General features: G+C 40.2%; 1 protein-coding gene across 1 annotated transcript in view; it reads left to right on the forward strand.

Moving 5' to 3' along the window:
- Positions 1-9,457: 9,457 nt before the first annotated feature.
- LOC110503755 (alpha-2-macroglobulin-like) overlaps positions 9,458-24,656 on the forward strand; it is a 38,100-nt gene continuing 22,901 nt past the window's right edge. Inside the window, 14 exon segments of the mRNA XM_036961597.1 lie at positions 9,458-9,618; positions 10,840-11,020; positions 12,387-12,543; positions 12,963-13,015; positions 18,477-18,497; positions 18,915-19,080; positions 19,199-19,283; positions 20,725-20,875; positions 21,006-21,126; positions 21,638-21,747; positions 21,894-22,064; positions 22,390-22,623; positions 22,839-22,905; positions 22,989-23,134. Coding sequence (XP_036817492.1) covers positions 9,539-9,618; positions 10,840-11,020; positions 12,387-12,543; positions 12,963-13,015; positions 18,477-18,497; positions 18,915-19,080; positions 19,199-19,283; positions 20,725-20,875; positions 21,006-21,126; positions 21,638-21,747; positions 21,894-22,064; positions 22,390-22,623; positions 22,839-22,905; positions 22,989-23,134 — 1,743 coding nt within the window. The 5' untranslated portion in view covers positions 9,458-9,538.

A 24,656-nucleotide genomic window follows, 5' to 3' on the forward strand; every position in this document is an offset into this window, starting at 1 on the left:
ATTGAGCTAATGAAGTGGACAAGGCATGGAAAGATGTAGTCGAAAACACAAATCCATTTAAAGAAAGAGTAACAGAACAATCGAGAACACAAACATATACACCCACAAAACAGATACAATAGAGCCCGGTTGTTGACAACACAGCTCACTAAATATAATAACAAATATATCAAAACATATACAGAGAATTATGAACATGTGAGTATGATGTAAAAAACACTACTTTTAAAAAGCAGCAAAACTCCTCATGACCTAACAATAGCTAGCTAGAACCAAGTGAACATCGAAGACAGCCCTGAAATTTCCCACTTGAAATATTGCATTGAAAAAAAAACCCTGTTGAACGGAGGAACTATCTTGGATCAGCCTGGTCTCACAGACTAGACGCAACATACCAAAACTACATCCAGGACATGCAAATGAGTATGATATGTTACGTTTGGTATGGTTACATAAGACAGAAGGTTATTTAAGGCGAAAACTAAAGGAGAGTGGTTGGCCGGGGGGGATGGGTGGGAGTATAACTTAAAAGCTGCGTGTTCGAATCTCGTCACAGACAACTTCAGGATTTTAGCAACTTTGCAACCACTTACTACTTTTTAGATACTTGGCAACTACTTAGTATGCCAACACTTCTCCTTACCCTTTAACCTAAATCCTAACCTCTAGCCTAGCTAACATTAGCCACCTAGATAACGTTAGTGTTAGCCACCTAGCTACAGTACCGATAGCCACAACAAATAGGAATTTGTAAAACACTGTATCATAGGTATTGCAAATTCATAACATATTGTACAAATTCTATTTCATAATATACTAAAGGGAGCATTCATAAGCTGAAAGTAATTTAAAGCTGGACCCACTTGGTTTGTAACTGTCACGGCCGAACAGGACCAAGGCGCAGCGTGGTGAGGGTACATACTTTTATTAGTAGATGTCTCCAACAAAACAATAAACATACAGAAACGACCATGAAGCTCAAGGCTATAGTGCCAACCAACAAAGACAACTACCCACCAAGACAGGTGGGAAAAAGGGCTGCCAAAGTATGGTTCCCATTCAGAGACAACGATAGACAGCTGTCCCTGATTGAGAACCATACCCAGCCAAAACAAAGAAATACAAAACATAGAAAAATGAACATAGAATGCCCACCCAAATCACACCCTGACCAAACCAAAATAGAGACACAAAACGCTCTAAGGTCCGGGCGTGATAGTAACAATGTAAAGAAACAAGTTACTTTTTCCAAATTGGGTAATATTATTACAGCTGCTTTCTCAAGTAATGTGTGCATTACCTTTACATTACTTTCAGCAAATATTTTCCCACCGATGTAACGGATTTCTTCCTGGGAAAGAGAGGACCAAAGCGCAGGGTGGTGAGTGTTCATCTTCTTTAATAATAAATCCCCACTGAACACTTCAAATTCCAAAACAACAAATGTGACAACCGAAAACAGTCCTATCTGGTGCATAGACAGGAACCAATCACCCACAAACCCTAACACAAAACAAGCTACCTAAGTATGGTTCCCAATCAGAGACAATGACAAACACCTGCCTCTGATTGAGAACCATATCAGACCAAACACAGAAACAGACAAACTAGACACACAACATAGAATGCCCACCCAGCTCACGTCCTGACCAACACTAAAACAAGGAAAACACACAAGAACTATGGTCAGAACGTGACAGTACCCCGGCTCCTGGCTGACTGGCGGCTCCATGCTGACTGGTGGCTTTGGCGGCATCACTGTACCTGGTTTGAGTCCCGTAGGGCAGTGCACAATTGGCCCGGGTTTGGCCGGGGTAGGCCGTCATTGTAAATAAGATTTTTTCTTAACTGACTTGCCTAGTTAAATAAAGGTTAAATTAAAAAATATATAAAATAAATTAGCACCTCAAATTTTGGACCCGTTAAAGGGGCAATCTGCTGTTCAAAAACTAAGAAAGCGGTCACCCCGCAACTGGGAAGGGGCTGGAGAAATTTAACCATACTCAAATTAATTGATAGAGCAATGGATACAAGCATTGACCATCCATAATATAAAGAACTTATAGTTTTAATCCTTACAATTACATTGTTCACTAACAATGGAGTAAAACAAGCTTATATTTTGGTTTCTGATGAGGCATTTATAAATTAACTTCTTCAAGAATTATCATGAATAGGCTATCATTAATTAAAAATGTCCAAAATAGATGCATCAATCACAGATTTCCACTTCAACCCTTCTCCTATAGTTTCCGCGGAATACATACGCACACAGCACTTTTCTGATTTCAATTAAAATGTTTCTTTTTTTAAACAAGTTATTTTTTCATTTCACTTCACTAGTTTTGACTATTTTGTGTATGTCCATTATTTGAAATCCCATCCCCCCAAAAAACATTTACATTACAGGGGGGTGATTACTTTTGAAAGGCACTACATACAGGTAATCTCTCAGAAATCTCTCAAACACGTTTTGACTGTTTTTCCATGTATGAATCTGCTATTCAATGTGTTTCTATGGGCTAATAGCAGTAAGGACAGATTCAATATTTCTTCAAATATTTGTTCTTACATATGTTTTGGTATCTACAGTGGCCCTAAAATTCCTAAATCAAATAGCTAAAAGATCCTTGGTATGGCCATCTTAAAACAATTCCACATGGTAGTTTGTAGAAACACATCCCTGGGCCCTGAGACTTAACAGCGATTCCCGGTAGGCCTATCTGCAGCTCGATAAGGTCCCACACACACTTACGTTACAGAATCGTCCTCATCAATTCTGATTGACTTTTCCATTGCACGAGTCTCTTCAACGAAGAGACCTGACGAGTAATCAATCCGACACTCGATCAGCTGTTTTTATCTGTGATTTCCCGTAAGAGCAGAGTGGGATGCTCGTCAGTTTCCTGCGGTTCAGTGTGCTGAATAAAGGTTTCTGGAGACCATGCATAAAGGGATCGGACAGCTGTGTGTGCCGTGGTCCCATAAAAGTTCCACAACCATTTGCTATTATTAGCACTGAATAAAACCATTATTGAAACCTACAACATTTTATTTCAAAACCAAATAAGAGTTCTTATTCCCATAGGCCTTTTCTCTCCAAAGTAAAAATGTTCCTGCCCTCTTGCAGCCTATAGGCTATATCCAAGTATTTTTGCCTTGTCGAATGGACCTTTTATTTGCCTTGGTAAAAATGTAGAAAAATACATTTAATCAAAAGCAGTGTTTCTCTGAACATATTGTCTCTGGTGAGCAGGCCAGGGAAATGCATCAGGGACCCACTTGTGACAGTCCCCAAAGATAGACAGAGAAGCCAGAAAGGGGAACACCTGGTCAGTTGTACAACTGAATGCATCTTTCACATTTAACCCAACCCCTCTCAATCAGAGGTGCGGGGGGCTGCCATAATTGACATCCACATCTTCAGCACCCGGGGAACAGTGTGCTAACTGCCTTGCTCAGGGACAGCTTGGGGACTCAATCCAGCAACCTTTAGGTAACTGGCCAACGCTCTAACCACTAGGCTACCTGCCAGCTAAGGGAGCCCCCCAGCCAGGCAGTATCCACCACAGGGACTGGCGCCACATGGGACCCTGGCAGGGTTTCGATGGCTCTACTACTCTCACAACAAGCATTCAACCTATGATATTCAACATTGTGGAGAGTGCAGAATGTGAAATAGCTGCTAGGCACAAGTAGAAAATGTTCACATTGTAGGCTATTTTAACAATTGATGTGCACACCATGGCATGAATTTGGAATAAACATGTCAATGTACAGAGAGGTGGGGTGGAGGGGGCCACTATATTTTCATGTTGCCTGAAGAAAATATGACAGAGAATTAATGAAAGTCATAGTCTTAGATGCTATAGCATCTTTTTCTGCGATACAACTTTTGATTAGGATAGGTTGGGAGCAGGACTCAGGCCATTTACTGCTACTAACCCTGAAATTCAATGCTTCCATAGTAGGAGTTGAGTTCGTTCTCAATTAATTTTCTCTGTTTTTTGTAGAACCACCTGCAACTGGACATGAACATTTATAAGAAACACTTTTTATGAATCTAGAATGAAGAAAGTATCACAAAGACCAGGTTAGTTCAAAAATCTTTTACAAATGAAAGATTGATGGAGGCGTTTTCCATTAACCAAGCAGTAACTCAGACTACGGAAGCATCACATATTGGAGTACCTAGTGGTAATCAGAGTCAAGCAGAATCAGGTGCAAAATGATGGTACAGTTGAAGTCGGAAGTTTACATACACCTTAGCCAAATACATTTAAACTCAGTTTTTCACAATTCCTGACATTTAATCCTAGTAAAAAGTCCCTGTCTTAGGTCAGTTAGGATCACCATTTCATTTTAAGAATGTGAAATGTCAGAATAATAGTAGAGAGAATGACTCATTTCAACTTCTATTTTTTTCATCACATTTCCAGTGGGTCAGAAGGTTACATACACTCAATTAGTATTTGGTAGCATTGCCTTTAAATGGTTTAACTTGGGTCAAACGTTTCGGGTAGCCTTCCACAAGCTTCCCACAATAATTTGGGTGAATTTTGGCCCATTCCTCCTGACAGAGCTGGTGTAACTGAGTCAGGTTTGTAGGCCTCCTTGCTCGCACATGCTTTTCAGATCTACCCATACATTTTCTAAAGGATTGAGGTCAGGGCTTTGTGATGGCCACTCCAATACCTTGACTTTGTTGTCCTTAAGCCATTTTACCACAACTTTGTAAGTATGCTTGGGGAAGACCCATTTGCCACCAAGCTTTAACATCCTGACTGATGTCTTGAGATCAATATATCCACATAATTGTCCCCCCTCATGATGCCATATATTTTGTTTAGTGCACCAGTCCCTCCTGCAGCAAAGCGCCCCCACAACATGATGCTGCCAACCCCGTGCTTCACGGTTGGGATGGTGTTCTTCGGCTTGCAAGCCTCCGCCTTTTTCCTCCAAACATAATAATGATCATTATGGCCAAACGGTTCTATTTTTGTTTCATCAGACCAGAGGACATTTTTCCAAAAAGTACAATCTTTGTCCCCATGTGCAGTTGCAAACCGTTGTCTGGCTTTTTTATGGCGGTTTTGGAGCAGTGGCTTCTTCCTTGCTGAGTGGCTTTTCAGGTTATGTCAATATAGGACTTGTTTTACTGTGGATATAGATACTTTTGTACCTGTTTCCTCCAGCATCTTCACAAGGTCCTTTGCTGTTGTTCTGGGATTGATTTGCACTTTTCGCACCAAAGTACGTTCATCTCTAGGAGTCAGAAAGCGTCTCCTTCCTGAGCAGTATGACGGCTACGTGTTCCCATGGTGTTTATACTTGCGTGCTATTGATTGTACAGATGAACTTGGTACCTTCAGGTGTTTTGAAATTGCTCCCAAGGATGAACCATACTGTGGAGGTCTACAATTGGTTTTCTGAGGTCTTGGCTGATTTCTTTAGATTTTCAAGCAAAGAGGCATTGAGTTTGAAGGTCAGCCTTGAAATACATCCACAGGTACACCTCCAATTGACTCAAATTATGTAAATTAGCCTGTCAGAAGCTTTTAAAGCCATTACATAATTTTCTGGAATTTTCCAAGCTGTTTAAAGGCACAGTCAACTTAGTGTATGTAAACGTCCGACCCACTGGAATTGTGATACAGTGAATTATAAGTGAAATAATCTGTAAACATTTGTTGGAAAAATTACTTGTATCATGCATGGAGTAGATGACCTAACCGACTTGCCAAAACTATAGTTTGTTAACAAGAAGTTTGTGGAGTGTTTGAAAAACGAGTTTTAATGACTCCAACCTAAGTGTATGTACACTTTTGACTTCAACTGTACATGAATAGAAGGTGAATAAAGCTGAATCCAAAATGTATAGCCTAGGAGCCTACAAGACATTGACGAACACAGACATAATTAGACTATTTCGGAATAATTTGCTAAACAGATAAACCAAATAGCCTGTTCACTATGTTTGTTTACGTTGGCTAATGCTAGACGAATCCTCTTGTTGATAAAACATTGAATAACCTGGATTGCATTTGCTACAGCCTCTAAAAGATCACACCCGAGTAGAAATGTTAGGCATAACAATGTTATGTTTGTTTCTTACATGCGTATTGTCTTAACATGTTGCCTGGGGTAATCTGTGCACATTTTCAGCATGTCTACATACATTTAACAAATCAAAAACTGAAAAATTGGGCGTGCAAAATTATTCAGCCCCCTTAAGTTAATACTTTGTAGCGCCACCTTTTGCTGCGATTACAGCTGTAAGTCGCTTGGGGTATGTCTCTATCAGTTTTGCACATCGAGAGACTGACATTTTTTCCCATTCCTCCTTGCAAAACAGCTCGAGCTCAGTGAGGTTGGATGGAGAGCGTTTGTGAACAGCAGTTTTCAGTTCTTTCCACAGATTCTCGATTGGATTCAGGTCTGGACTTTGACTTGGCCATTCTAACACTTGGATATGTTTATTTTTGAACCATTCCATTGTAGATTTTGCTTTATGTTTTGGATCATTGTCTTGTTGGAAGACAAATCTCCGTCCCAGTCTCAGGTCTTTTGCAGACTACATCAGGTTTTCTTCCAGAATGGTCCTGTATTTGGCTCCATCCATCTTCCCATCAATTTTAACCATCTTCCCTGTCCCTGCTGAAGAAAAGCAGGCCCAAACCATGATGCTGCCACCACCATGTTTGACAGTGGGGATGGTGTGTTCAGGGTGATGAGCTGTGTTGCTTTTACGCCAAACATAACGTTTTGCATTGTTGCCAAAAAGTTCAATTTTGGTTTCATCTGACCAGAGCACCTTCTTCCACATGTTTGGTGTGTCTCCCAGGTGGCTTGTGGCAAACTTTAAACAACACTTTTTATGGATATCTTTAAGAAATGGCTTTCTTCTTGCCACTCTTCCATAAAGTCCAGATTTGTGCAATATATGACTGATTGTTGTCCTATGGACAGAGTCTCCCACCTCAGCTGTAGATCTCTGCAGTTCATTCAGAGTGATCATGGGCCTCTTGGCTGCATCTCTGATCAGTCTTCTCCTTGTATGAGCTGAAAGTTTAGAGGGACGGCCAGGTCTTGGTAGATTTGCAGTGGTCTGATACTCCTTCCATTTCAATATTATCGCTTGCACAGTGCTCCTTGGGATGTTTAAAGCTTGGGAAATCTTTTTGTATCCAAATCCGGCTTTAAACTTCTTCACAACAGTATCTCGGACCTGCCTGGTGTGTTCCTTGTTCTTCATGATGCTCTCTGCGCTTTTAACGGACCTCTGAGACTATCACAGTGCAGGTGCATTTATTCGGAGACTTGATTACACACAGGTGGATTGTATTTATCATCATTAGTCATTTAGGTCAACATTAGATCATTCAGAGATCCTCACTGAACTTCTTGAGAGAGTTTGCTGCACTGAAAGTAAAGGGGCTGAATAATTTTGCACGCCCAATTTTTCAGTTTTTGATTTGTTAAAAAAGTTTGAAATATCCAATAAATGTCGTTCCACTTCATGATTGTGTCCCACTTGTTGTTGATTCTTCACAAAAAAATACAGTTTTATATCTTTATGTTTGAAGCCTGAAATGGGGCAAAAGGTCGCAAAGTTCAAGGGGGGCGAATACTTTCGCAAGGCACTGTAGTTTATAATTGAGCTTAGTTCAACTGTCGTGTCCCATCAGAACCCAAAATATAATCTTGTTTCACTCAAGTTTGTAAAAAAAATGTAAATGTAAACAAACACCATATAGCATCTAAACATGGTTAAAACTGTAGTGTTGATATCATGGATGGTCAGTCCTTGCATCCATAGCTTTGTCTATGCATTTGAGTGGTTACATTTCTCCAACCCATTCCCTCAACTTTTTTACCAAAACAGGGGTAAATCTATTGATTGCCGCTTTAGTAAATAGATTTTTTTATAAATTATGTGTTACATTCAACTGTCAAAAAGTCTGTTATCGAGATAATTTCTTTAGTAGGTGACGTCAGAGGTCAGCATGTGGGATAAATCGGAGTTCAGGGATGAATGACGAGCTTCCCACTAGTAATTACATGTTGGTAAAACCCACCTTCCCACTCGGTTATGAATGCAGAATTAACCACAGGTCAGCGACCACAGGTTAACTTCTAAATAAAAAATGCATGGTTCTCATTTGGGCAAAATATCTTCCTCTCCTCGACTCCTCCGTCCTCTTACCTCCATGACACGGAAACCAATAAGTGGTCAAGTGGGTAGTGTCAATTCGTTAGTAGGCGAACGAAAGAGTGTACTCCCCTCCTCGATAGCCACCTTTCGATGAGAATAGTCTATGTATCCTACCAGAGTGCTTCACAGAGGAGTTTTTATACAGTATGTGTCATACCCTCTTTGAATCAGCTGTTGTTTTGTCGGAGTAGAAAAGCATGCGCACATTTAAAAACTATATGACACTTATTGTTTTATCTATAAAATGTCTGCCACAACCATCACCATTTATTTTGACCACTTTGTGCATATATTTTGGGATTCTTCCTCTGTAAACGTCATTTGCCTGATGACGCGCTAGTGGACAAGGACCGTCTCATTTCATTCAAGCGCATTTGTTTCCACATTTCTGCATTGTTGGCAATGTTGGCAATGAGCCCCTTTATGAGCCCCTTTATCTACTTCCCTAGAGTCGGATCAACATGTGGATACCATTTGTATGTCTCTGTGTCCAGTTTGAAGGAAGTTAGAGGTAGTTCAACGGGCCAATGGTAACAAGCGTTAGCACAATGACTGGAAGTCTATGGGTATCTGCTGGCATGCTAGCAGATACCATAGACTTCCAGTCATTATGTTAACGCTAGTTAGAAACTCCCTTTAAACTGCACTCAGAGACATACTGCACTCAGAGACACAAATGGTATCCACAAATGAATCTGACTCTGGGGAAGTAGGTAAAGGGCCTCGAAGTATGGCTTTAGTTATCTCTGGGTCTGTCCTTAGGCTACCTTAGGGAAACTTCACCCCGGAGGCTAGGTCCATTTGCAGGAATTTTGATGTGTAGGTCAAATGACAGGAAGCATTAACTACTAATTCCCTTGTTGTCTGTCTGTCAATTTTCAGAATGCGCATAGATTCAAGGCCACTTATAAAGTGGGATAAGAGACTATAAAATTGGGGTGTAGCCATAAAATGCATGCTCATTTGAAACAAGTGGGTTTAAGTGTGGTGTTGTAACACAATATACATTTTGTCCAAAGTTACAGTACAAACCAGGCACTACAGAACATTGATTGAAATGTGATCAGGCTATAGTGCAAGTCAGTGTCATACACTGTATTGTATGTACATGTATATTTATGGTGTAGTCCCGAAGTCAGAGAATCTGCCAATCACAACATTGCAAAGCGCTGCTATTGACACAAATTGGTCAATCATTCACAAGGCTTTTACCTCAATCATTTAACCTGGCTACACCCGTTCATCTGCACAGGGGAGAAGGGAGGTCTTGCCAGTAGGAATACTGAGACAAAGTCTGACTTGCTGGTTTTTTCCTCCTTAATCATGGTTTTGCCTCAGGTTTGGAGATGGATACTATTTGCCTGCTTTCACTGGCTTTGTGTCTGTCAAGAAGCTCCTAGACCGTAAGTAAACCTGCACAGTCATCAGAGTTAGAATTGAATAATAAACATAGCATCTCCCCCCGGTGTAAAATGTTCTCTCTCATAGAGCAGATCAAGAGCTATTTTTCATCTACCCTATCTGCAGATATTTTTTTCTGAAGACTTCACCTACAGTTGAAGTCAGAAGTTTACATACCCCCCAGGCAAATACATTTAAACTCAGTGTTTCACAATTCCAGACATTTAACCCTAGTAAAAATCCCTTGTCTTAGGTCAGTTAGGATCACCATTTTATTTTAAGAATCTGAAATGTCAGAGTAATAGTAGAGAGAATGATTAATTTCAGCTTTCATTTTTTTCATCACATTTCCAGTGGGTCAGAAGGTTACATACACTCAATTAGTATTTGGTAGCATTGCCTTCAAATGGTTTAACTTGGGTCAAACGTTTTGGGTAGCCTTCCACAAGCTTCCACAATAAGTTGGGTGAATTTTGGCCCATTCCTCCTGACAGAGCTGGTGTAACTGAGTCAGCTTTGTATGCCTCCTTGCTGGCACATGTTTTTTCCACTCCAATAACTTGACTTTGTTGTCCTTAAGCCATTTTGCCACAACTTTGTAAGTATACTTGGGGTCATTGTCCATTTGGAAGAGCCATTTGTGACCAAGCTTGAACTTCCTGACTGATGTCTTGAGATGTTGCTTCAATATATCCACATCATTTTCCTTTTGTGAAATGCACCAGTCACTCCTGCAGCAAAGCACCGCCACAACATGCTGCTGCCACCCCTGTGCTTCACGGTTGGGAAGGTAGACCTCCAATTACTCAAATGATGTCAACTAGCCTATCAGAAGCTTCTAAAGCCATGACATAATTTTCTGGATTTTCCCAAGCTGTTTAAAGGCACAGTCAACTTAGTGTATGTACATTTCTGACCCACTGGAATTGTGATGCAGTGAATTATCAGTGACATAATCTGTCTGTAAACAATTGTTGGAAAAATTACTTGCATTCCACCAATCAGCCTGTGGCGAAGGATCACCTTCCAACAGCATAAAGTAGATATCCTAACCGACTTGCCAAAACTATAGTTTGTTAACAATAATTTTGTGGAGTGGTTGAAAAATGAGTTTTAATGACTCCAACCTAAGTGCATGTAAACTTCTGACTTCAACTGTAGGTACCCTCTCATTTTGTACTGATATTCCTGTTTGTTTGTTGGTGTGTGTATGGTCTCTGTAGGGTTTACATGGTAGCCATTCCTGCAGTGATCCAGGCAGGCTCAGAGACCAAGCTTTGTGCCAGTCTTCTGCAGCCCAAAGAGACCCTGGTCATGACCATATCTCTGATTGGTGATGAGCAGAGCAAAATTCTTCTCCAAGAGAGTTCTGACCAAGAGTTTCACCGCTGCTTCCAGTTTCAGGTCAGCCAGCACTGGTCGACATCCAGAACCATTCCAATAAGAGTATACAGTACTTCTTAGCTTTGTGATGCATCTCTTCATTTTGTGCAATGGAATAATATTTGATTGTAAATATCAAGGTGTTGGCCTTGACATTTTTACCTGGTTTTGGTCAGATGCAAGCATGCTTTTAAATACTGCACAATATATATATAGTGCATTCTGAAAGTATTTAGACCCCTTGAATTTTTCCACATTTTGTTATGTTACAGCCTTATTCTCAAGAGGATTCAATTAAAACATTAATCAATCTACACACAATAACCCATAATGACAAAATGAAAACAGGTTTTTAGAAATCCATTATTTCCATAAGTATTCAGACCCTTTGCGATCAGACTCCAAATTGAGCTCAGGTGCATCCTGTTTCCATTGATCATCCTTGAGATGTTTTTACAACTTGATTGGAGTCCACCTGTGGTAAATTCTATTGATTGGACATGATTTGGAAAGGCACACACTGGTCTATGTAAGGTCCCACAGTTGACAGTGCATGTTAGAGCTAAAACCAAGCCATGAGGTTGAAGGAATTGTCTCAGAGATAGCTTCGAGACAGGATTGTGTCGAGGCACAGATCTGGGGAAGGGTACCAAAACATTTCTGCAGCATTGATGATCCCCAAGAACACAGTGGCCTCCATCACTCTTAAATGGAAGTTTGGAACCCCCAATACTATTCCTAGAGCTGAGCAATTGAGGGAAAAGGGCCTTGGTCAGGGAGGTGACCAAGAACCCAATTGACACTCTGACAGAGCTCCAGAGTTCCTCTGTGGAGGTGGGAGAACCTCCCAGAAGGACAACCATCTCTGCAGCACTTCACCAATCAGCCTGTGGCGAAGGATCACCTTCCAACAGGACAATGACCCACACAATGACCTGGATGCTCCCCATCCAACCTGACAGAGCTTGAGAGGATCTGCATAGAAGAATGGGAGAAACTCCCCAAGTACAGGTGTGCTAATCTTGTAACATCATACCCAAGAAGACTCGAGGTTGTAATCGCTGTCAAAAGTGCTTCAACAAAGTATTTCTGTTTTTTATGTTTAATACATTTGCATGAATTTCTAAAAACCTATTTTTGCTTTGTCTTTATGGGGTAATGTGTGTAGACTGATGAGGGAAAAAACTACTTAATCCATTTTAGAATAAGACTGTAATGTATCCAAAGCAACTCACAATAGCATATGTGATCCCCACAGGAATTGAACCCCCAACCTTGCCATTGCCAGCAGCATGCTCTTACCAACAACCACACAGGACCACAGTATAGTATTATATGTTATTGGTACATTAGTTCATCAGTGTGTTGTCCTCTGACTCCCTGACAGGCCCCTCAGGTGGAGAGTTCCAAAGTGCAAAACTTTAAGGTGGAGGTTCGAGGTGAAATGTTTCTATCGACAGAGGAGAGAAAGGTCATGATCAAACCCTACAGTCCGATGACATTCATCCAAACGGATAAACCAATCTACAACCCAGGAGAAACAGGTAATTTTACACAGAGCCAGGGACCTACACAATTAGTCTCCTTGCTAAGAAACAGGACAATTAGGTGGGAGCATATTTCTATGATGGTTTGCTCTGTCATCCCAGAGACACTTGAAACAGCACCATCAGGTGCAGATAAAGAACAAATCCGCTGTGGGTTCACTCAGAATATGTACACTGGAACGGAGTTTGAACTGTCATACCATATGTTATAAGATGTTCCTCTCCTGGACATTATCACTGGATATTGACAGTGTAAATATTTTCAGCGAACTCAGTGCAGTTTTCCTTTATCTGCAATTGATTGAATTGGGGCCTTAGTACCAACGGTTGAAAATGTTATCGAGTACCTATAAATAGTTTGTCTTCTGAAATTCTCATTGAGTGCTTGTCTTCATTTTGTCATTGCCTTCTTACAGTGAAATTTAGGGTTATCACCTTGGATACCAATTTTAGCCCTGTCAATCAGCCGGTGAGTGTTGAAAATGTGCAACATTGAATATTGAAAACAATGACCTGTATTTGGTCATCCTTTAGATCAGTATCTCAACTACTTAAAAAAAAGACAAATACAGAATAATCACAAGTATCCCAACATCACACTACTGTGATAGACATAGCAATCAGGTCTGTATAGCATTGTCCAAACAACCCAGTTCCCTTGTGGTTTACAGTGCCTGCCCTGAGATTGGAAGGTTTTGTGTTCGAGTCATACCAAAGACTCAAGAAATGAGACCCGATGTCTCACTGCTTGGCACTCACCATTCAGGGCATAGATTGAGGGTTAAACCCAATGATTACACCAGGGATGCCAGAAAATAATTAAAGTATTTCAGATTGTTCTGGTAATTCTAATCCTTGTCACATATAAACTTAATTGGAAGAAAGGACGTCTGATTTACATTTCTATCACATTTACCTCTTTTTTTTATCATGATCAAATGGACCATTTTAGGCCCTTAGGCCTATATGTCTCCTGAAAGACCTTATGATCCGTGAACCATACATGATACAGACAACATCTTGATGTCATGATACTCCTTTTAGTGTGCTCTGAAATATGGAGTCTGTCTAGATTTTGAAATACACATTTTCATATTAATTTATTAACATCTCAAAAGCATACTTTAAATCACACCTTTATTCGCCAAATACATTTGTATGGACAGGAATGTGACTTAGTGAAATGGTGCTGCCACAATAAGAATATACAGACAGACGATAAACAGTATACACAGACAACATATGTAGAAGAGATCCACATGCGGTACGCAAATCGTAGTGTATGCACACTATGTACACCGTGAGCTAAGAACTACAAGTTTCACAATAAAAACTTAGCAACGTTAAAAATGATGTATGTAGAGACGTATAAAGAAAAAACTATTTTACAGGATGATCTGAGAGGGGGGGGATTTATGTACAGCGGGGCCCGAAATGAATTTACACCCTTGATAAAGATTAGCAAAAATGACTGCATAAAATACAGAATTCAAATACTATACTTGATAAAGATGAGCAAAAATGACTATGATATAAATCATTGAAATACTATATTGCATTTATGATATACTGACATGAAGATAGAGCTCTTTGGCCACATGCACCAGTGGTGGGTTTGGCATCAAAATGAGAATGCATAAGCAGAAAAGAACCCCATAACTACTGTAAAATATGCTGGTGGATCTTTGATGTTGTGAGGCTATTTTTCCTCCACTGAACCTGGGGCCCTTGTTAAGGTCAACAGCATAGTGAACTTTACCCAGTACCAGGAAATTTCAGCCAAAACATGCAAGTGGAAGTGGATCTTCCAACAAGCCAATAACCCCAAGCACACATCAAAATCCACAAAGAAATGGATCATTGGCCACAAAATCAACATTTTGCAATGGCCATCAGTCTCCGGACTTGAAACCCATTGAAAACATGTGGATTTAATTGTATAGGGAGGACCATATGCGCAGACGAAGGATATCAAGGATCTGGAAGATTCTGTATGGAGGAATGGTCTCAGATTCCTCCCAATAAGTTCTTCAACTCATAAAACAAAACAACAAAAAATGTTCAGTGCCGATATCCTCACAAGGTATGGTGATTTCAGACCTCACTGTATTTGAAAATAATGATCTTTGGACCAGGCAGACGCATTCCCACACCAGACAATGATCAAGGAGGTTGAGTATGGACTTTATGATGGCTGTGTAGAACTGAATCAGTATTATCCATGAGTTTGAATTTCTTCAGCTGACATAAGAAGTACATCTGCTGGTGTGTCTTATTGGTGATCACTGTGAAGTTGTCCTCCCACGAGGTTGTGGGAGATTGTGGTCCCCAGGAATTTGAATATCTCTGCCGTGCTTACAGCTGAGCCATTGATTTCAAGGAGAGATAGTGAGGGACGCTTCCTGAAGTCAATCTCCACCTCCATGATGTTTTTTTTTTTTTTTAATATACTCTACTAGTAATATACATCAAAATCCCAGAGTGGGTGCACAGCTACCTTTGAAGTTATGATACATTTTATGAGCATCACCAACACAGTGAATGGCAAAAGGGATTTGAAGTGAACACTCTCTGCATGTGATTTACTGAATGTAATCAGTTAATGACCTATAATGTACATTTATATGTATAAAATGGGTAATATCTTCAAAAGTATCAGAGAAGCCACTGTAATTTAGACGTGTTTGAAGAGTATTTTGTTCCAAACAATATGTTTTAAAAAATGAGCTAAATCAAAAAGGGTACTTTTGTGCTATTCATATAAATATTTTTAACGAAGAATAAATTAACAAGAAAAGTTGTATTTCAGAATCTAGACATGCTCCATAGAGCATACTATAGGGAGTATAATGTCACTAAGATGATGTCTTCATCATGTGCTGTTCACAGATCATACAGTCAGTCGTACAAGCAGTGATGTAAAGTACTTACAGTTGAAGTCTGAAGTTTACATACACCTTAGCTAAATACGTTTAAACTCAGTTTTTCACAATTCCTGACATTTAATCCTAGTTAGGATCACCACTTTATTTTAAGAATGTAAAATGTCAGAATAATAGTAGAGAATTATTAATTTCAGCTTTCATTTCTTTCACCACATTTCCAGTGGGTCAGAAGTTTACGTACACTCAATTAGTATTTGGTAGCTGTTAGAGGAATTTAATTCCTATATGTTCATTAACCAATTCAATTATAACAAAGTAAAACACTTTGTCCGTTTCTAAGAATTTGTAAGGTTCTTATTTGCATAAAATAGACAAAGATCAGTCTCAAAATGAATCAATAGCGTTTATTCCCGAGAGCTCTGGTCATAATACCATGTACATTGGCTTATATACCTCACATTTTGTCCTAAATGTCCCTCCTCTCAGATACAATGGCAATATAGTTCACAAGCCTTCTCACATTGTTTAACAGGTGGCAGACAATCTACTACAAGCCCAAGGTCTCTCCTCTCCTTGGGTAGGGACAGAATGTCCTGTAAGGAACACAGTATTCCAGCCGGTCTGACGATAGCTCCCTTCGTTTCCAACAAGGAACAGAAAGTCCTTGTTCTAATTCTTGACTAAAACGACACACCTTATATTCAATATTATGATTATAATAATATTCGTACATTCATACAGTGTATACGTTAAATGTATACCTAATTTAGTCATTATTCATAAAAATCCCATAACAGTAGCATTGCCTTTAAATTGTTTCATTTGGGTCAAACGTTTGAGGTAGCCTTCCACAAGTTTCCCACAATAAGTTGGGTGAATTTTGGCCCATTCCTCCTGACAGAGCTGGTGTAACTGAGTCAGATTCGTAGTCCTCCTTGCTCGCACACGCTTTTTCAGTTCTGCCCACAAATGTTCTATAGGATTGAGGTCAGGGCTTTGTGATGGCCACTCCAATACCTTGACTTTGTTGTCCTTAAGCCATTTTGCCACAACTTTGGAAGTATGCTTGGGGTCATTGTCTATTTGGAAGACCCATTTGTGACCAAGCTTTAACTTTAACTGATGTCTTGATGTTGCTTCAATATATTCACATCATTTTCCTGCTTCATGATGCCATCTATTTTGTGAAGTGCACCAGTCCCTCCTGCAGCAAAGCACCCCCACAACATGATGCTGCCACCCTCATGCTTCATGGTTGGGATGGTGTTCTTTTGCTTTCAAGCCTTCCCCTTTTTCCTCCAAACATAACAATGGTCATTATGGCCAGTTCTCTATTTGTTTGCAGTTGCAAAGCGTAGTCTGTTTTTTATGGCAGTTTTGGAGCAGTGGCTTCTTCCTTGCTGAGCAGCCTTCCAGGTTATGTGGATAGAGGACTCATTTTACTGTGGATATAGATACTTTTGTACCTGTTTCCTCCAGCATCTTCACAAGGTCCTTTGCTGTTGTTCTGGGATTGATTTGCACTTTTCGCACCAAAGCACATTCATTTCTAGGAGACAGAACTCGTCTCCTTCCTGAGTGGTATGACGGCTGTGTGGTCCCATGGTGTTTATACTTGCATACTATTGTCTGTACAGATGAATGTGGTACCTTCAGGCGTTTGGAAATTGCTCCCAAAGATGAACCAGACTGTGGAGGTCTAAAATGTTTTTTCTGAGGTCTTGGCTGAGTACTTTATATTTTGCCAAATTGTACTTTTATTTCACTATGTTCCGAAAGAAAATGCTGTACTTTCCCTGTACCTTTCCCTGTCACCCAAAAGTACTCATTACATTTTAACAGGAAATTGGTCCAATTCACACACTTATCAAGAGAACATCCCTGGTCATCCCTACTGCCTCTGATCTGGCGGACTCACTGAACACAAATGCTTTGTTTGTAAATTATGTCTGAGTGTTGGAGCGTGTCCCTGGCTATCTGCCAATAAAATTGTGCCGTCTGGTTTGCTTATTATAAGGAATTTGAAATGGTTTATACTTGTACTTTTGATACTTAAGTACATTTTTAGCAATTCCATTTACTTCTGATACTTAAGTATATTTAAAACCAAATACTTTTAGACTTTTACTCAAATGTTATTTTACTGGGTGACTTTCACTTTTACTTGAGTCATTTTCTATTATGGTATTTTTTACTTTTACTCAAGTATGACAATTGAGCACTTTTTTCCACCACTCCGTACGAAAAGCATGTATAGGTCTAAAAAGGCCCTAAAATGGCCACTTTCAAAATGGTTTGTGATATAAATGTAAAAAGCATATTAAACATCCTTCCTCCCAATTAAGTTTATATGTGAGGATGGCCAGAACATTCTGAGATACCAAAAACATTTTCGGACCTAGCTGGCTTGAAATCGCTCCCGGCTGTCCAGGCTGCCTCACGCAACAGAAACAGGAGATAGGCTCCTGCCCTATTGGCCACCCTGGTTCGGACAAGGATTGTTATGTACAGTATACTGTATATGCTGTAAACTAGCCACCACATATCATACACGTCTCGTCAGTACTCCGTTGACAACAATACTTCTGGGAATGGGAATCTATTGGGCAAAATCCAAATCTCTGAAGGTATGATTTTTAGCGTGTGACGTCTCTTTGATCAGACTACACAAACAATTGAGACACATACTGTAGCACTTAGGGCAAAAGTGCATGTCTGCAGATGTTCTCTAAATAAACCTGCGTGGGCTGATTTTGAAGGTCCTCCAGCATTTACCATAGGACATTGGGTTTTCAATTTCATATAGGTCAGATTGGAATGTATGGGATTTTCTTTCTTGAGATTGAGTTGATCTACTAAATTGATGTTAGAGTCCCAGTCAGATGCAAATGCTACATGTGATGTCTACTTGAAGAGACAAAGCCAATCGCCTGCCTAGTTCCTACAGTTGTATACATCAGCTTTGCTCCTCTGTTGATTTTTTTTGGGGGGGAATGTGAGTTATTCATAAAACATTAACCAATATCTTGTCTTTGCCCTTCACAGTACAATGTTGTGGAACTTGAGGTAAGACCCTTATTAGTCTGTCAAAAATACTACAACACGATAAGACGATGACTCCACCAGCTAGGTAGGTCATCATTCATTTCCACATGGCAGTTACCAGAAGCCTCCATATCAGCTATATGTGAACACATCTGGGCCACCTTCAGTAAGCAAACTTCAGAACATTGCAGATAGAAATGTCATGAATAGAACTGACGTGACTCCTTATTCTACATGTCAGACAGGCATGTTTAACTTACACCTACAAAGGTGCTATCTAGAACCTAAAATGGTTTTACGCTGAACACAAAAGGCTCTCTCCTATGGGGACAGCCGAAGAACCATTTTGGAACCCTCTTTTCTAAGAGTGGACTTCTATCTGAACATTAAACAAGGTTGTGCCCTGCTAAATGTGTCCCTTGTTCTATGAATAAACAGGATATTCGTCAGAACAGGATTGGACAGTGGGTCAATACATCATCTAGCGGCAACATTCTGCAGCTTTCACACCCCCTGAACTCTGAAGCACCCGTAGGATTATATGCTATTGTAGTGAGGATTGGTGATAACAAAATATACCATAACTTCAAGGTAGAAAAATATGGTAAGTTGAGCTTCTTTATTTACCTTTCATGCTCGGTAATATTATGGATCTGGCAGTTGAATCATTAAATCACAATCCAGGAACATTCATGAGTTAACTGCTGTTCTATTATATCTAGTTTTGCCAAAGTTTGAGATCAAAATGAACCTCACCGATGAGCTCAGCATTGTTCAAGAGGAGTATGAAGTAGAAGTGTGTGCAACGTGAGTCTACACTATCGCCGTTTTGCAATGCACTGTTACAAAATAGTCAAATACACAGACAAGTGCATTTTCAAATACAAATATTGAAATACCCTATGCATTTGACCCAGGTCTGCTTAGTCCTAGGGGTATTTAAAATAAGGTATTTGGAAATGAGTCATTTAAAATAGTTTCAAAAAGTAGGCTATTTATAGAAAATTACATGAAAATACTTTCAAATACTTCAAATAGAAGTAGTTGATTTGGCCACAATATTTGAAAATACTCATGCACAGAAAATAAGTATTTGAACCTAGGTCTAGGTAATGACAGCTAATGACTAATTATTGTGCTTACTCAAAGCTCAAAGCTGGCACAGAGCTCCATAGACTAGAATAGTACATTTTGGATTTCAGACTTAGATTGCTTCAATACAGCTTAATTCTACTATTTACCAGTCACTACTAATACCACTAATACTGCAGTCACTACTATTACCACTTCTACTACTACTACTAACACAGTCACAAATTTGACTACTACAATTACTACTGCAGTCACTACCACTATTATAACTTATTTCACAACCATAAATACTCAAGGCAAGCTCGATAACACGCACAATTTCTTTAAGAAATGTACTTTTCTAGTTGAAGATCTACGATTCCACTGCTCAATGTTATAAACTGCTCTTATGAGTCCCTGAGACTTCAAAGGTTTGGGACAGTGGCATGTACATGAAGAGCTGTGCCCGTAGTCACAAAGCATCTCAGAGTAGGATTGCTGACCTAGGATCAGGTCTCCCCCTGTACATAAGATCTTGTTCATTAGATACAGAAGTTAAAATTCTGATAGACTTTATGAATACAGGTCCAGATCCATTGACAATGTTGAAAACACTTGACTTAAAAGCCTGCAGGTTTAAAGCATTATAATGTGTTATAAGTACACATATACAGTGCCTTGCGAAAGTATTCGGCCCCCTTGAACTTTGCGACCTTTTGCCACATTTCAGGCTTCAAACATAAAGATATAAAACTGTATTTTTTTGTGAAGAATCAACAACAAGTGGGACACAATCATGAAGTGGAATGACATTTATTGGATATTTCAAACTTTTTTAACAAATCAAAAACTGAAAAATTGGGCGTGCAAAATTCTTAGTTTTTGATTTGTTAAAAAAGTTTGAAATATCCAATAAATGTCGTTGCAGTTCATGATTGTGTCCCACTTGTTGTTGATTCTTCACAAAAAAATACAGTTTTATATCTTTATGTTTGAAGCCTGAAATGTGGCAAAAGGTCGCAAAGTTCAAGGGGGCCGAATACTTTCGCAAGGCACTGTATAAACCTTTATAATGTATCATTTGAGGCTTATACTATGGTATGTGTCTCTATGTAGGAAATGTATGATACTTGATGTGTTTGATGTATGTTTGTGTGTTATTATGAATTTAAATCAGATACACGTATGGACACCCTGTACCTGGAAAAGCAGAGGGAGAGTTGTGCCGACATGTACTGTACAATGTAATGATACCAATAATAATAGATGAGAAAGATCAACAAGGAGTTCCTGATTATACACACCCCTGTCACAAAGAGTCAATAGTGGTCTGTATGATTTCCTGAAGAAACTATCATCAGCATAATTGTTTTTACCAACATATTACATTTGAATGTGATGTGGTTAAATGTATTTAAATCAGTTCTTAATGTCTGTGGTTTTGCTTGCTTTTCCCAGATGGACCAAACTGGCTGTGCTTCTCATGTCTTCAACATGTCCATTTTCACAAAGAATGCTGGAGAGAACGTGATCATAGACAGGTTTAGTTTTAATGCAAAAGTAGAGGAGGAGGGGACAGGCAAGTCATTTATCACAAAAAATTGGAGATGTGACAACATTCTTTTATTTTACCTTTATTTAACTAGGCAAGATCAGTTAAGAACAAATTCTTATTTACAATGACGGCCTAGGAACAGTTGGTTAACTGCCTGTTCAGGGGCAGAATGACAGGGGTTTGAACTTGCAACCTTCCGGTTACTAGTCCAACGCTCTAACCACTAGGCTACCCTGCCGCCCCAATTTGTCTGAAGTCAAATGAAAGCTGTTTTTTTGTCTTTAGTGTGAATGACATAATATCAATATTGCATGTTTAATTAGATCATGAAGACCTGTGTGTTTGACCTTCTGTGCTACATCATGTGAAATTAAGCTGTTTTTATTAATTTCTTCTGTTTGTAATCATGTTTTTAATATTTTTAATAAACTGCAATGGAATTCAGTTGCTGCATTGTGAACTGTCATTGTGCATCATGGTGGCATGTGTTCTTGTTAAATAAACCATCCTATTCTCATTTGTTTTCCTTTAACAGGTATTACACGGTCAGAGGAAAAACACATAGCGGTCTCCTATGTGATTGGAAAACTCACGTTTGTCGACACACCCAAAATCTATGAGCATGGATCAATTATCGAGGGCAAGGTAAGTCCAGATCCAGTGTTATTGTTCCTTGTACTTTGTTGACTTGTGGATGCCATTTGTTCTTTGACATTCCTGTTTACTTAACTACTAATGGTAGGTAACAGTGACAAACAGATGTAGCATGACATTACTCCTTTTTTCCTCAGATAAACGTTGTTCACTTCAACAACACACCTATCTCTGACATGTTAGTCTACCTGTTGGAGAAGAAAGGCTGGTCCTCACATCGTCTCCAGAACCTAACCACGGACAGCCATGGTGTTGCCAGTTTCTCCCTCAACACAACCACTATGCCCAAAGAGGATATTAACCTCATAGTAAGTATGATTCCTTCTAGGTTTGAAAGACTCTGAGACTCAGAAGATCCCAACTCAGAAGATCCCCCTTGACCCTACACTCTAGGGTCAATAATGCTCTTGTGGAGATCAGAGAAGATTCCATTTGTATAACAAACAATATGGTGACACTTCCACCTATCCTATCATGGGGAAGGTGGCGATGTTGGCATATTGCTTATACCTGTAAAATAAAATATTATAAAAAATAAACTAATCCTCTTAGATCTCCACAAGTGTAATGGCATAGGCTCTAAGGGTCGATTTGGGATTCGTTAGACTTTTTCTTCCCTCTGTTGATTTCCAGGTTAGCAACACACCAGAAGTGGAGAACACTAGATACAGGGTCCCCTATTTCAACAGGGGGCACCACGTACTCTCACTGATCCGGCCCACTTTCCCTCATTGTAAAACATCCAGCTCTCTGGCTATTCAGAAGACGGAGAAACCACTGACATGTGGGGAGGAAGTGTCAATCAACATCCAGTATGCTATCGTAAGGGAGACCGTCCCAAAGGGCTCCGTGGATGTCATCTACCTGGTGAGTAGAACCAGAAACAAGTTGTGACAAACTGCAAACCCAGGGTGCATCCGAAATGGCACCCTAATTCCATAGTACACTATTTTGAACAGGGTCATTTCAGACATAGTCCCAGCCTCTCACCTTTAAAGGAAGGATGTCCCTATACAACACCAATACTCCTCATCATCTCCTTATTCCTGACTTGATGGGAAAACTGTTTTTCCCTCCTCCAGGCCTTATCCAGAGGGGCGATACTTCAGCATGGACATATGTAGGTTACTGTACAGCAGGGGAGTCCTGGTGAGGATGATTTATTAAGTAATTATGGACCTACTGGGAGGTGCTTGATGACAATGACAGTGTGAAATGCTCTTACGTTGCAGTAACTGAGGGTGAAGTCACCTTGAAGTTGGCAGTGGTTCCAGAGATTGCGCCGTTGGTACAGGTCCTGGTGTACAGTATGCTACCCAGCGAGACTGTTATCGCCCACAGCATGAACTTCCCCACTGAGAAATGCTTCAGGCACAAGGTGCTAGTCATATACTCAGTGATTGCACATCAGAAACATATTGTGATCATTTTATGGAAGCCAGAAAAAGTGTCAGGTATTTCCATGCACATAGATATCGTACCTTGTATAAAGGTGTATAATGCCTCCTGAGTGGTGCAGTGGTCTAAGACACTGCATCGCAGTGTTAGCTGTGCCACTAGAGATTCTGGGTTTGAGTCCAAGCTCTGTCGCGACCTGGAGACCCATGGGGCGGTGCACAATTGGCCCAGCGTCTTCCGGGTTAGGGAGGGTTTGACCGGCAGGGATGTCCTTGTCCCATCGCGTACTAGCGACTCCTGTGGCGAGCTGGGCGCAGTGCATGCTGACACGGGTCGCCAGGTGTACAGCGTTTCCTCCGATACGTTGGTGCGGCTGGCTTCCGGGTTAAGTGGGCATTGTGTCAAGAAGCAGTATGGCTTGGTTGGATTGTGTTTCGGAGAATGCACGGCTCTAGACCTTCACCTCTCTGAGTCCGTACGGCAGTTGCAGCCCCCGTACGGACTCGATTCTGTAACTACCAATTGGATGCCACGAAATTGGAGAGAAAAAGGATTTTACATTTTTTTAAAGTAAAGGTGTGTCATGTACACATACAGTGGGGCAAAAAAAGTATTTAGTCAGCCACCAAATGTGCAAGTTCTCCTACTTAAAAAGACGAGAGAGGCCTGTAATTTTCATCATAGGTACACTTCAACTATGACAGACAAAATGAGAAGAAAAAAATCCACATTGTAGGATTTTAATTAATTTATTTGCAAATTATGGTGGAAAATAAGTATTTGGTCAATAACAAAAGTTTATCTCAATACTTTGTTATATACCCTTTGTTGGCAATGACAGAGGTCAAACGTTTTCTGTAAATCTTCACAAGGTTTTCACACACTGTTGCTGGTATTTTGGCCCATTCCTCCATGCAGATCTCCTCTAGAGCAGTGATGTTTTGGGGCTGTTGCTGGGCAACACGGACTTTCAACTCCCTCCAAAGATTTTCTATGGGGTTGAGATCTGGAGACTGGCAAGGCCACTCCAGGACCTTGAAATGCTTCTTACGAAGCCACTCCTTCGTTTCCCGGGCGGTGTGTTTGGGATCATTGTCATGCTGAAAGACCCAGCCACGTTTCATCTTCAATGCCCTTGCTGATGGAAGGAGGTTTTCACTCAAAATCTCATGATACATGGCCCCATTCATTCATTCCTTTACACGGATCAGTTGTCCTGGTCCATTTGCAGAAAAACAGCCCCAAAGCATGATGTTTCCACCCCCATGCTTCACAGTAGGTATGGTGTTCTTTGGATGCAACTCAGCATTCTTTGTCCTCCAAACATGACGAGTTGAGTTTTCACCAAAAAGTTATATTTTGGTTTCATCTGACCATATGACATTCTCCCAATCTTCTTCTGGATCATCCAAATGCTCTCTAGCAAACTTCAGACGGGCCTGGACATGTACTGGCTTAAGCAGGGGGAGACACGTCTGGCACTGCAGGATTTGGGTCCCTGG

The sequence above is a fragment of the Oncorhynchus mykiss genome, chromosome 24, assembly GCF_013265735.2.
Source record: "Oncorhynchus mykiss isolate Arlee chromosome 24, USDA_OmykA_1.1, whole genome shotgun sequence".
Classification (NCBI taxonomy): domain Eukaryota; kingdom Metazoa; phylum Chordata; class Actinopteri; order Salmoniformes; family Salmonidae; genus Oncorhynchus; species Oncorhynchus mykiss.